Source organism: Theobroma cacao, chromosome 6, assembly GCF_053813885.1.
Source record: "Theobroma cacao isolate CCN51 chromosome 6, ASM5381388v1, whole genome shotgun sequence".
In the NCBI taxonomy this organism is placed as follows: domain Eukaryota; kingdom Viridiplantae; phylum Streptophyta; class Magnoliopsida; order Malvales; family Malvaceae; genus Theobroma; species Theobroma cacao.
This window is the reverse complement of record NC_142644.1, coordinates 29,024,126-29,037,872: the sequence shown is the minus strand read 5'-3', so window position 1 is coordinate 29,037,872 and position 13,747 is coordinate 29,024,126. Positions and strand designations below refer to the sequence as shown.

The window sequence follows — 13,747 nt, the reverse complement described above, 5'->3', positions numbered from 1 at the left end:
CTCTCTCCCCTTTCCCTCTGGAAAATTTGCAGACGGGCTTTCAGTAACAGGGGTCAAGTTTCGCTATTCAAAAAGGACAAAAAAAGGGTCAATTTTATTGTCTGATTAGAGGGGTGTTACAATCAGGATCCTCACATACTTTGGCCCCACATTTATCATGGTTTCTTCACTTGATGAATCATTCGATCGTGCAATAAACACAAATTAATGAAGGTAGCTGTGATTCTTACATTCAGTTGCTACATTTATTTTATTATCAAATTAATGCATTAAGCTTACAGGCCATATGATTTATTTAAAGACTTATAGGATTAAGCTTCCACAGATATATAAAAAACACTTAATTATTCCCCTCTAAGGGTAGACCTCCATGATAGATTTTAAACCAAATATTGGCATGATGTTGTAGTGAGTGAAGCCAGCCTCCACAAATAGCTTTCCGAAATCTTTCTCATTTCTTTCTCTTCCATTAACCGTAACCATCATCAGCATGTCGATAAAGAGCTTTGCTTCGGTTAGTTCATGCTTGTCATTCTTCTCGTTTATCACGACGTCTATGATTATCACTTTTCCTCCTGCACCGTTTCTTACAATGGCCTCTCTGCATTTCTTTAGAATCTTTATGCAATCCTCATCGCTCCAATCATGTAAAATATGCTGCAAATTAATAAATTTTGACTAAAATCAAAGCATATATACAGTATTGAAGTTTCTACATATATAGTCATTAATTCAACATGTATTGCAATTCTTTAATGTATAGGAACTTCCCTATCTGATAATTAAGAAGCAAGAAGATAAATAATTATTGATCCTTTAGCAAAGGAATGAAAAGTTTTGCATACCTTCATTAGAATGGCATCTGTAGAAGGGATATACTGAAACATATCACCTCCGATGAAATTCAAGTTCTCGCTCTCAGGCAGGTTAGCAACAACATGAGGGAGGTCAAGCACTGTGCATTTCAAGTGAGGGTATGCCTTTGATATTATCTTGGCTATACACCCTCTACCACCTCCAACATCAACGAGTGAACTCAAGCCCTCAAAAATTAGCTTGTAGTCTTTGATAACCAAATTCATCATTTGAGAATCACGTGCCATTGCTTCATGGAATAGGTCCTTGAATTCGAGGTTTTGATCAACGTAGTCCCAAAAGGACAAGCTATGCGCAATCTCAAATGCGGTGTTCTTGTCCCCTTTGATCCAGTCTCCAAGGAAATGAAAGGGATTCACTGAAATAGGATCAAGAACTTCCAGGACAAAGGGTGACAAGCAGTTGATCTTATCTGTGAGAAGCAGCTTTGAAGAAGGTGTCAGAACATATGCTTCCTCTTTTTGATCATGTTCGTGAACTTTGGTTGTACCAAAGAAACCTGAGTGCACCAGCATGCGCATGAGGCGGTATACACAATTAGTTTTGGCAGGATGGATCTGAAGTGCTGAGACCAATTCAGAAAGAGCGATGGATTCTCCATGGCTATGGACTATATCTGGTATCCCTAACTGAACAGCACACTTGAGTGACATTGAACCAATGTAATTGAACATATGCTTGTATAAATGAGCTTGAGCTTGGAAACTAGACTCAATTGCTCCCTGATCCATAACTCTACAAATCACTTTGTTACAAGGGATCAGCCTTGCTTTGCCACTGGCGTGGTGCAGAATTTATTGATGGCGCATGCTGTTGGAAACATAGAATTTCCAAAGACATGCTACATTTTGTTCCAAATTCATCAATGATAACGAAAATAGAAATTCTATCATCAGTTGCCGATTTGGAAGTGGACGTAAAGACAAGTCAAGAGAAACTTGGAAATGAAGAAGTTGCTAGGAAAAAACTCTTTGTTAGGAAACAATGTCGGCTGGACAGTTATATGTATCCATAGATTTATCAGGTTTACCATGGATATTGAATTGTTAACCTTTGTGGATTAAAGCTGTAGCATGTCTTTGGAAAATTGTCATCCTAAGAGGAATAAAGATTTAGCATGTCTTCCTTTCAAAAAAAAAAAAAAGAAAAAGATGCAGCATGTCTTTGGAAAATCTATATTTCCACTAGGTCCTGGCAATGGGCTGAAACTTCAAAGTAGAAATAGTCAATCACTATTTTTTGTGGCTTTAGGTTTCTACAACCTTCTAGAACTTCAGACTATTTTTTATGGATTTAGGTCCGAGAGTGAGTATTTTAACCTTTTTATTACAAAAATAATATATATATTGAAAATGTCATATATATATATATATATATATATATATATATATTCTTTTACTTTTACTTAATATATTATAATAAAAAATATGTCTTTTTATTAAAAATATATTATTAAAAAACACGTTGAAAGTTTAAATAAAAAAGTAATTGTCTTTTCAATTTTACACTATATATTTCTCAATTCTATTAATAAATATAATTTTTTTAATTTTTTTTAATTTTACATGTATATATGTTATTTAAAATTAATTTTAAAAAATTGTATATTATATCTTATGATAGGATACTTATACTTAAAAATAAAATTTCATTTCACAACGTTGATTTTTTTTTTCTTGCCAAATCTTTTGACTTTAAATTTTATTTTTTCCACAATCACAAACAGTCAAGAACAGGCACTAATGTCTTATGGACTTTACTATGATTTTATCTCTACCAAAAATTGACGTGTCTGTTTAGATCATTTATATATATATATATATATATATATATATATATAATATTTATTTAGTGATTAATTAATTTATTATTTTCATTAATGCCATCTTAATGAAACACATGTTAATCAACTCTAACTCTTATTTGTAAAGTTTAAAAATTAATAATTAATATGTGTCTAACCCGCGCTTTATTAAGATGGATTTACGAAAATATATCATTTATAATATATAATCTCTAATCTAGTATAAGTTTCATACATCCATTGATATAAATTTACCTACATATTCTATCTTCTAATCTGTCTCTCATTTATGATCACTTTTTGTCTCACTCTTCACTCTGTTATTATCTCTCTCCAATTACCATACTATCAATCACTTGTAATCTCTCTGTTTTCCATTTTTCATAGTCTACCTCTCACTCAGCCTCACATACTCTATCTAACCTACCAGATAAAGTAGAATATGCCATACCAACCTGACAGTAGTATCTAGATGCAGAGCCATAATGTTATCTCAATGCCTACTTAGCTTCATAACCTTTAAACCAGTTCTTGGGTCTCAAACTCATTTTATTTTTTGGCAAAACTTAAATTTAGATCTTATGCTATCAGCAATTAACAATCTTTAGTTTAACTCAAAACTCATGGTTTGTTCAAGAGCCAAATTGTATCAAGCTTTAACACATGATATATTCTGCAGTTATATTAAAACATAAGATGATAAATGTCTTATTTGATCTTTCTCCTACTAAGGATAGACCTCAATGAGGGACCTCAAACCAAATAAGGGACTTATTTTGTAGTCAGTGAAACCAGCTGCCATGAATAATTTCTGCCAATCTTGCTCAGTTCTCTCTCTTCCGGTCACCACAACCATCATCAACATGTCGAAGAACAGCTTTGCTTCAGTTAACTCGTGTTCATCTTTCTTCACATTTATCACAATATCTATGATAATCACCTTTCCCTTTGCACCCTGTGTTGGGATGGCTTCTCTGCATCTCTTGAGTATCTTTATGCAATCCTCGTCGCCGAAAGCATGTAAAACAAGCTGAAAAAACTCACTTATTTTCAACATGTGAATAAGGAAAACATAATTTGAAGTCGATATGCACTCGTTCAACATCGATTGTCACCAGTAGGTGTCATGAATAAGCTGCTACTGGCACTCCCCTGTCCATGTTACAGGGACAGTTGATGGAAGTTTCTTAGCAATCACTGGTAATGCATTGAAACTTATGGGATATGATTGATGTAAGAGGTAAATTGGAGAGCTACAAAGCATAGAAATCCGTGGATTGACACAATCTAGTTTGAACGATCATTTGCAAATAATATGAATGGTATATATGCAGGATCTAGATAACTTTCAGTCAAAAGTTTTATGCTATGAGAATAAATTATGAGCTAAAAGTAGGACAGCATAAGAAGCATAAAAAGCTAGAATTACTGAGACATAAACGTATTGATCAATTTGCCCACCTTCAATAGAATGGCATCTGCAGGAGGGATATACTGAAGCACATCACCTCCAATGAAATTCAAGTTCCCGCTAGCTGGCAAGTCAGCCACAACGTGTGGGAGGTCAAACACTGTGCATTTCAATTGGGGATATGCTTCTGATATAACCCTAGCTACTGTCCCCGTTCCACCCCCTACATCAATCAATGAACTCAGGCCCTCAAAAACTGGCTTGCAGTCCTTAACGACCAAATTCATCATTTGAGAATCACTTTCCATTGCATCATGGAAAAGATTCTTGAATTCTGGGTCCTGGTCCATGTAGTCCCAAAATGCTTTCCCATTTGCACTCTCAAATGGCCTCTGCTTGGTTCCTTGTATCCAGTCTCCTAAGAATTGCCATGGAGTCATCATAGGAGGACCAAGCATTGACACAACGAAGGGTGACAAGCAATTGATCTTGTCTTTGAGAAGTATCTTAGAAAAAGGTGTGAGAACATATGCTTCCTCTTCTTGATCTCTATCAACTTTTGTTGTGGCAAAGAAGCCAGAGTGCACCAGCAAGCGCATGAGCCGGTAAATGCAACTATCTTTGGCTGGATCAATGTGAAGAGCCGCGACCAATTCGGAAAGAGTGATAGGTCCGCCATGGTTGTGGATTATGTCTGGTATTCCAAGCTGAACAGCACACTTGAGTGACATTGAACCTATGTAGTTGAATATATGTTTATACAAATGAGCTTGAGCTCGGAAAGATTCACTTGCTTCCTGATCCATGACTCAAAAAAGAAAAAATTCAGTTTGCTTCTCAGAAAGATCAAGCCCTGTTTTGTGGGTTATATGATATGATGCAAAAGTTTTCCGACTTCCACAACTAGTTGAAAAGGACAAGAGGAAAGCAAGAAGTCACGACAAGAGATTAAACAACTTAAATAATTGCTATGGGGCGAGAGCCTAATGAAAGAAACAGAGAAAGTAAAAGTGGTTCATTCGGGAAACTCCTACCCACTTGTTTTTAAATAGATTAAACTACTGCACACTTGTTTATTAGGTGTATTTTCATTTTTTTTTAGATGGATCAGCATAGACATTTAGTATTTTATCTCTTGCCATATGAATGGAGCTATAAAAAACCAAGGAAATTAGCACAAACTCTTTTTCAAAAATTTATAGCGTATAATGCAGTTCACCACAGTCCAATTGGTAGCACAGCTATTAGCAAATCTAGTAGTCAAAATCTCCCCCTTCACGGTTTTGCTCACTCTTCAAGGACTATATTGCACATTCTGCAACGATAGAATCAGTTGGAAAAATTAGACTGGGGATAACAAGACTCCTAGGCTCTTTGCCATGAATCACATAATTCTTCCAGCTCACAGCTTTTAATTCATGACCCCATTCTGCAAACGTTAGCTGCATGTCTAGATAAGGGCATATCTAGTCTCTTTGACTTTTCGTATGTGCATATATCAATCTCGTTGCCTCATAACTCTTTACAGCTATGCATATTTATCGTTGTCTCGATACCCTTTTCAAGTTTGAAGCCGAAACTGTAATCGTAAACCATTTTAAGTCATTTGGGCCCAAGGGAAAGGAGGCAGAAATCAGAAACCAACAAAAGGAAATGACCTCTACAAGACAATAGGCCGTAAGCCTCAAAAGACCCAAAAGAGAAGATGGCCCGCAATTGTCAAACCACACAGCCCCAAGAGGAAAAGCCGACAAAAGCTCAGAGTCCAAAATCATGAATCCTCTCCTCTCCTCTGTTTTAGGGATTACAGAGAATTGAAATCTACCATTTTTTTTTTGGTTGTCCCTTCAATTCTACCTCTTTCGTCGTTATTACACCCTTCCAGACAGTGGAAACACCGATCTTCCTTACTGGGTTTTTTTCAGATCGGTGACCAAGGTAAGAAACTATGTAAAAATGTATGCTTTTTTTTTTTCTTTTACCTGAATTATGGCTGAAAAACTGTTCTTTGAATGTTTACAGGATAAGTTACTTCCATTTCTTATAAGATGTCTAAAGCTCAAGATCCATTTTACATCGTCAAAGAAGAGATTCAAGATTCTGTAAGCTGGGTCGTTTCTTTTTCTTTTTGCAACCCTGTTAGGGAAAAACTGATTGCTTGATCTCCTTGGTAGTTGTCATTTTTGTCTTCTTTGTTTTTGGGATTTTCAATTAGATGACATTTTGGGTGTTTTGATTGTTGGTTTAGATCGATAAATTGCAATTAAGTTTTCATCAATGGGAAAGGATTCCTCCTGACACTGGGGAGCAAGTACATCTCACAAAAGAGCTGCTTGCTAATTGTGAGAGCATTGAATGGCAGGTACTCAAATTAAGTTTTCCTTCTTTACCTGGATTCGATCCTTGTAATGGACAATTCTATGTTGGGAGATGTGTTTTGCATTATCATTTTGTGTTAATTGAACAATTTAATTCAATTTGCAACTGCTGAAAAGGCTCCTTTCTTGATAGGAAGGTAGATGAATTGGACAAAACAATTTCTGTGGCAGCTAGAGATCCTTCTTGGTACGGCATTGATGAAGTGGAACTTGAAAAGCGGAGGAGATGGACCAGCACTGCCCGTACTCAGGTATCATCTTTTTGGCTGTTAAATTTTACTAAGGAGTGTAGATATCCTTAGTAATGCTAATTTGCACTGCAGGCATTGTCCTGTTATTAAAATGATGGAATTTCTGATCCATGCAAAATTTGGATAGCATAACACGCGGTAGATCTTAGTCTTATTCTTTTTTCAGTTAGGTATCCCCTTTAAGGATTATTTTACTTGACCAGGTGGGCAATATAAAGAAAGCTGTAGTTGCTGGAAAAGAGAATGGTAATACTGCAATTGCTATGCGCCGAGAATTAATGAGACTGCCAAATTCTCATCAGCCAGATAGATCCAACCAGTATAGTGCGGAAGATAATGATGACTTTATAGCATCAGAATCAGATAGACAAATGCTTCTTATCAAGTACAGTTCTCTACTTTTCTTTGACTTCTCCTGCCTGTTTCTATTATTACTCTTCCATGCTTCTGTTTCATCAACATGCTTTTTTGTCCAATTTTACTAGTGTTTGATTATTTATCAATTGGCGATTGTAGGCAGCAAGATGAGGAATTGGATGAGCTCAGTGCAAGTGTTGAGAGAATAGGAGGTGTTGGGCTTACTATACATGAAGAACTTCTTGCGCAGGTGAGCACTTACTGGTGGTCTTCCCTATAATGCACCTATTATAATCTCTCTGGTTGACCTGATCGTGAAGCTTAAATCACACATATTTCTATCTTTACATATTCGTGAATCAATTGCTACTGTAGTCAATATGTTTCATTCAATTTCAGTTTAGGATCAATGTTGACTGTTTGATGTGCTAATATCGGAATCTTTTGGTGCTTCAGGAGAAGATAGTAGATGAGTTGGGTACTGAAATGGACAGCACGACAAACCGGCTGGATTTTGTTCAGGTGATTCTCTCAATGTTGGTTTGCAGATATATAACAATCCCAACCATGATCTGAAAATTAAATATTTGGGCTTTTCTGCTTATATGCCAGCTTGAGCTGAATTTGCTGCCCATTAATTATATAACTTGTCTTGAATTATTTGTTTGATGAAAATTTCCTCATTTTTCCTTGCAGAAAAAAGTGGCTATGGTTATGAAGAAGGCCAGTGCTAAGGGACAGATTATGATGATATTATTTTTGCTAGTTTTGTTCATTATTCTATTCATTCTGGTGTTCTTCACCTAGAATGGAGAGTAGGCCTAGTCTTATGATGTTCATACACAAGAGGAGGGACCTAAATATTTGGAATACAGAGGAATTGGTTGGTGTGATCGCCAGTGTTGAATAAAAGATGATCTGAAATGCTGAACAAAAGAAAAAAAAAAAATTCTCTTCTCTTGGTTTTCAAAATTGTCGAACTTGATTAGGACTATTACTCAAGACAGCCGTATATTATTCTTACTGTTTACTTCTTTGCAATGTGGTGTTTCTTCTGTAATTGTTGTTGTCAAGATACTAAAGGCTTGCAATACATGGTATGCATCGAGTTCTTTTTCTAGCATCTGTGCACAATGAGCTCACAATTCGTTAGGGCGCAATATTTTGTTATTCAAATTGTTGCCCTTTGTGGAATCAGCTGTAAGTACGTTAGTGTATTCATTAAAGAACTATCCTTAAAGTTTCTCGTGCGGAATGGTATAATTGAAGCATGGTTTTGCAATACTTGAGAAAGTTTACTTGTTGAATTGTTGTGGTTGCATTTGCCATGACTCTCCGAAGTACCAGAACCTACAGGGAATAATTCATTCAGGATTTGGAGTTTTGTAAGTCTTACTATTGCAAAAGAGATCGTCACTCATGATCAGGTATTACCATATTAGAATCATATATGACCTCATGATGAACTAATAGCTTCACATTATCTTACTAGAATCTTATGCTTAACGATACATAAGTTAACCAATGACGAAGGGAGACTTGGTTGAGAGTTCCGACACCCAATCCGCTGCAGGAATAGGAAATTAGAATAACCCAACAGTGGCAGCCAATCACCGCGAAAGTTCTCGCCTTTAGAACTGTACTTTTCAGCTATTAGACCCGTCCAGTTCCGTGGGAGTAGCCAAATTTTTTATTTATTTTTTATTTTAAAAAAATGACAATCCATTTCAGTAATGGCTTCCCGTTCCTTTGACCTTCTTTCTTCCACAGCGATCGAATGAAACAAAAGGAAAAAGTTTAATTATCTTCCTCATCAAGAAACTTAAGCCCTGACGAAGTCAAACCCAGCGGCCATCGCCCTTTTTCTCATTCTTGCTTATAAGTTTTTCCCTCCCTTTATCTAATTATTAGCTCATAGAGAATCGAAAAACAAAAAAGAACAAAGAAAATCGGATCGTAACCATGATACTGCCACTGTTAAAACTAGGAACTTTGGCCTTAAAAACTCTGAGTAAACCGGTCGCTAATAGGCTCAAGCGACAGGCTGGGTACCACCCCAGGTTCCGCCAGTTCATCGTCAGCATTGCTCAGGTACAATATTACACACTCTTTGCCATTTTCTTCACAATTTGATATGAGAGGCTAAAGTTTCCTTTTTTATTTCAACCCCTTAATTTTGTTTGCTAAAAAGGGGCTTGCTGTTTCTAATTTCCGACAACATTTTAAGACCAGGCTTTCTTGTTTGCTCTGCCTAACGTGGTACAACGTTGAGATAGATTTCTGGAGTGTGGAATGTGAAAGTGAAATCTTAGAATACATGACGATACAACATTTAAATTGATTTTTGCACTAGAAGTAATAGCATAACATTCATGCAAAGTCTGCTTATTAAAAAAATCGACAGATTTTTGCAGCCTTAGATTTTGAATATTCTGGTTTGCACAAATATAAAGAAAAGGAATTGCAATTAACATGCCTAAAGAAGGGGATGATAAGTATGAGTAGCATTCTTGGTCTTAATGTATCTTTTTTTAAGTTTCTCTGTCCAATTGAAAACTTGATTTTTAACATTTAGCCAGAGGTGTCATCTGCATCAATGATTCGTTTGGTTAAAGACCAGAATCAATGATGTGTCACGATACTTTTTTTAGCAACTTGAATCACTATCTATAGTGTTGCATTTCTAACTTCTTGGTGCCAACAGTGCTCAAATATGCATTTCTATTATGTTGATAGATTTGATTCAGATGATTTAATCTGTCTCATGCTCCTTTGTTCCTTTTCTGATACTCTTTCAATGAACTATTTTTTCCTTCAATGTTCTACTTGTTTTTAACTTATACTATGAAGCTATGTTTCTTCTTTGAGCTAATATTTCACAACTTGTTGATCAAGATCATAGTATGATAGTGTTGTATAGTTTCCGCGTAAATTAATGGATTTCAATGGAGTAATCCTAATGCCAATTAATGGAACCAGGCAAATCATCGAATTTCGACAAGAATGCAAAGAAACATTTATAGTCATGCAACTGATGTTGAGATACGCCCCTTGGATGAGGAGAAAGCTGTTCAGGCTGCTGTAGATCTTATTGGGGAACTGTTTGTCTTCACGGTATTTTTTGTTCCCGAGCTATTCTTTTTGTTACTGTTTCTAGAAGTCTTAAAAAATACTTTCTTTTTTGCTTGTTATAGATTACTAGATTGATGATGCATTAGAAAAGCATTTTGTACTCTTCTTTCATAAAAGAACATGAATGAGAAAAGAAAAGAAAAGGACAATCAAGCTGGAAACAGTGCTAAAATTGTTTTAAACCGGTACATATTTATGTTTGCATGTATGTTGATACTTCTGTGTATCTACCTGAACAAAATGTGTTCTGCAAATAATACTACCAACCAATGCCTTGAACTATTCATATGCTTGGCCTGGTAGATATCTCACTTCTTCTTAGGAGCTGCCTTTTTGGAATGCAATAATCAATCACACGAGTCACATTGCACTCAAATTATAAGCATCATTAGTGAATTGGAAATCTACCTAGATTCTAGATATATCACTGGTTCCCTCGAGTAGAATATGTATGCTAGCATGAGGTTTAGCAACTAGTAAATTTTGGTTATCATTATTCATTTCTGCCCCTTTTGGTAGGTTTGAGGTGATAGCTAACTTCATTACTCTTGCACTCAATGCGTGTAAGAAGTGGTGACATCTATGTACTTGCATGAAATGCCAAACTTACCATACATGCTCTCCATGAAATATATACCATACATGAAGGTTTCTGATTTTGTACATGTCTAAGTCTGTATGTAGGTTGCAGGAGCTCTCTTGATCTTGGAGGTTCAAAGAAGTTCTAGATCAGAAGCCAAAAAGGAGGGAGTACGCAGGCAAGAAATGCAGGTATTCATTGAACAATCTCCTTTGTTTTGTTGTTGATTCTTTCTCAAGGTGATTATTTTATGATGCTTGAACTCTCATGGAACTAACTTGGAGCTTACTTCAATGACTTATTTGTGCTTGAAGATTTATTTATGAAAGAAGCAGAGTGATTGAGTGATTTTTTTTTAACCATTATGAATCTTGCTATGTTTGAATGGTAGCTGTCATTGTTTTGGTGAAAGTAAAAATCAGGAGCCCGTAGCTACTTTTCTGGCTCTATGGTATGAAATTGTGCTAGGGAGAGAGCTGCCTACAGTCATAGGTTTTCTTGCTATCTTTATTTTGGCTAAAAGGTGTTTTTTACTTTGTCTTTGTATATGCTCTGTGTATGACCTGATAGATTTACAAGTCTCTTTCTGGAGAAGTGCAGAGATAGCCCCCCTGCTAGATAAATGTGAATGAAATTTGACTGGACAAAATGAGGATATTTTGGTCATCATGGGCAGGAATTCTTTAGACTTCATAGTTTATTTAGTTCTTGCAACAAAATCAATTCTCATTCTTCCCTTTACTTTTTCCAAAACCAGTCCTCCTTCATTGCATTTACATTGAAAAGCTAGTTTCATTTACTAGGTGGTGCTTCCTTTATCTACTGCATGGAATTGTGTTTTCACTTGACATGTAATTCCAATTTCCAAATGTTGTGATTGCTTTTTGTGGTGATGGCAAAGTAAGGGTTAATCCAGTCTGCCTTGCATCTCCTGCTCCTCAGGGAATTATTGATTTCTAATGCCTCCTTATTCACAAGCACAATTCTTCGCTCTTATTTCAGGCAATGAAGCAAAAAGATGAGGACTTAGCAAAAGAAGTGGAACTTCTTAGGAATAAACTTGAAGAACTAGAACAACTTGCTAAGCGACAGGGACTTAGTGGTATTTTCAAATTTAAACATGCTAATACAGAGGGGGAAAAGTTGGCAAAACCAGCTTGATTTGGACAGGAGCTTAACAAATAAGTTAAGTATAATTTTTTAATTCCAATTCTGTTCTATTAAAGAATTCCCTGGTCAGCCTCTCAACTAGGGAATCATTCTTCTTTTTCATTCTTTTCAACACTGGGGCCATCTTTTTGGACGGATTCTGGTTTCACCAGGTCCAGTAGAACATAAGAATTTTTTTTGTTTATATTACTGAAAAATAAAACCAAAGATAGAGATTGTGTTGCCTTAATGAGTTTATGTTCAAGGGAAGTTGGTTGGTATGGTGTCCTATAGTGTTAAAGAAACACAATCTTTTTAAAATTTACCTTTATGAGTTGAAATGTTTGTAGCTTTGCCACCGCTTTGTTCCGAAGTAGCTTTGCCAGCTGTGAGTGTCAACCTATCTTTAGAACATCTTTGTTCTTTATAGAACGCTCTCATACCCACACAAAGAGTACATGCATGTAACCATGCATGTGCCGAGGTTGGAAAGGTTGGTATGGGTCCATCTATGCTTCAAAACTTTGCTGATAAGTAGTGGGTACTTTTAGAATTCAGGCAAATGAAAGCAGTTAATCTGCTTTGGAATTTTGAGGAGGCCAATATCTGGGGATTTTGAAACTTTGATGGTTTCTGCAGTGCTCCTTTTCTACATAATCTGGTGAGGTAGAAAATTTGTCATCCTATTTCTTTGGGGCAGAAAAGAAGCTAATCTTTCTATTAAACTGACAGCTTCCATTCAATCTTTTTCCTCAATTAAAAGGTCTATAACATCTAGGACCCGTATGAATTAAGATAAGTCTCCATGTATCAGCTCATTCCTTAAATGTAAGTGACTAGTTTAGACAATAGTGTACTTGTATCTTTTTCCATTATCCTGTAACCAAAGCAAACACAGAATATCTGACACCTTAATGTTGGAATAAGCAAAAAAATATTTGTTTAGATGATTAGATAACTGATCGACGCCCGATGGCTTAATTAGAATTAGGCTGAACAATAGTTTAGGATCAAAAATTTGATGCATTTAAAGTGGCTAAAGACTTGGGTTGAGGAGAATGATGCTGCTTATCTTCAACAGTGATCATTCTCTTCTTAAACGCTGCTATCCTTAAAGTTTCATCTCAATGGAAAGAGGGCATCAACCAGCAAAGATTACAGGAATCTGGTGGGTGGTAGTGGGAGTTCTCTTTATGCCTTTCTTGCCCGACTTATCTTTCGCTTTCTCACCCCCACAAAAGCAGATCATCCTTTCATTTCTTTTGTGTGTGAGATGAAAAGAAAATAAAAAAGGGTATTTTCTGATGTGGCTAATCGTTTCTTTTAAAACTGAATTTCATGAATGATTTGAGCAAAATTATAACTCATCCAATTCATGAGTCAATTGCAAACTCTGTTTTTTACCTTAACGATTAAGGAGTGTATATATATACAAATAAATGGGCGGAAAAAGATGGGAAATAAAGTAGTAGCATGGAGAAAACGTCAAAACAATAGGAGTGATCATCATTAAATGAGGAATAGGGAACAAAACCGACTATCATCAAAAGGACCAAGTGGTAGAGTCAGCATCTTTGTCTTTGTTTCGGGTCTAATTTGTCTATCGCAATCCGCATCTTCCTTGCCCTGACATCCTTATCATGTAAGCTAAAACCAATAAAGCAAGAGGTGATTAAAAAAATAAAAAGGAAAGTTGGAGAGGAAAACTTGGCAAGAGAAATGCTCTTTTGGTAAGCACGCCTCCCACGATTTATCCTTTTTTTATTAAATGCTTAAATTGAGATTAGATTTATAGCCATTTTTTGCATT

At 35.9% G+C, this 13,747-nt stretch overlaps 4 protein-coding genes across 4 annotated transcripts; 2 read left to right on the top strand and 2 right to left on the bottom strand.

Annotated features, from left to right (window-relative positions):
* Positions 1 to 272: 272 nt before the first annotated feature.
* On the bottom strand, positions 273 to 1,607 carry LOC18596772 (trans-resveratrol di-O-methyltransferase-like). Its single transcript, XM_018122993.2, has 2 exons — positions 846 to 1,607; positions 273 to 657 (listed from the first exon to the last, which is right to left on the bottom strand). The coding sequence occupies exons 1-2, from the start codon at positions 1,605 to 1,607 to the stop codon at positions 355 to 357; spliced, it is 1,065 nt and encodes a 354-aa protein (XP_017978482.2). The 3' UTR covers positions 273 to 354.
* A 1,658-nt stretch (positions 1,608 to 3,265) lies between these two features.
* Positions 3,266 to 5,048, bottom strand: LOC18596771 (putative O-methyltransferase 3). The gene is made up of 2 exons (XM_007025452.3): positions 4,142 to 5,048; positions 3,266 to 3,710 (listed from the first exon to the last, which is right to left on the bottom strand). The coding sequence occupies exons 1-2, from the start codon at positions 4,895 to 4,897 to the stop codon at positions 3,408 to 3,410; spliced, it is 1,059 nt and encodes a 352-aa protein (XP_007025514.3). The 5' UTR covers positions 4,898 to 5,048; the 3' UTR covers positions 3,266 to 3,407.
* Positions 5,049 to 5,851: 803 nt separating this feature from the next.
* On the top strand, positions 5,852 to 8,197 carry SYP61 (syntaxin of plants 61). Its single transcript, XM_088807016.1, has 8 exons — positions 5,852 to 6,029; positions 6,114 to 6,193; positions 6,340 to 6,453; positions 6,607 to 6,720; positions 6,924 to 7,105; positions 7,237 to 7,327; positions 7,534 to 7,599; positions 7,774 to 8,197. The coding sequence occupies exons 2-8, from the start codon at positions 6,140 to 6,142 to the stop codon at positions 7,882 to 7,884; spliced, it is 732 nt and encodes a 243-aa protein (XP_088663142.1). The 5' UTR covers positions 5,852 to 6,029; positions 6,114 to 6,139; the 3' UTR covers positions 7,885 to 8,197.
* A 582-nt stretch (positions 8,198 to 8,779) lies between these two features.
* LOC18596769 (Optic atrophy 3 protein (OPA3)) lies at positions 8,780 to 12,188 on the top strand. The gene is made up of 4 exons (XM_007025450.3): positions 8,780 to 9,168; positions 10,057 to 10,191; positions 10,894 to 10,980; positions 11,792 to 12,188. Exons 1-4 carry the CDS (start codon positions 9,040 to 9,042, stop codon positions 11,948 to 11,950), a joined length of 510 nt encoding a protein of 169 aa, XP_007025512.1. The 5' UTR covers positions 8,780 to 9,039; the 3' UTR covers positions 11,951 to 12,188.
* The last annotated feature ends 1,559 nt before the right edge of the window (positions 12,189 to 13,747 follow it).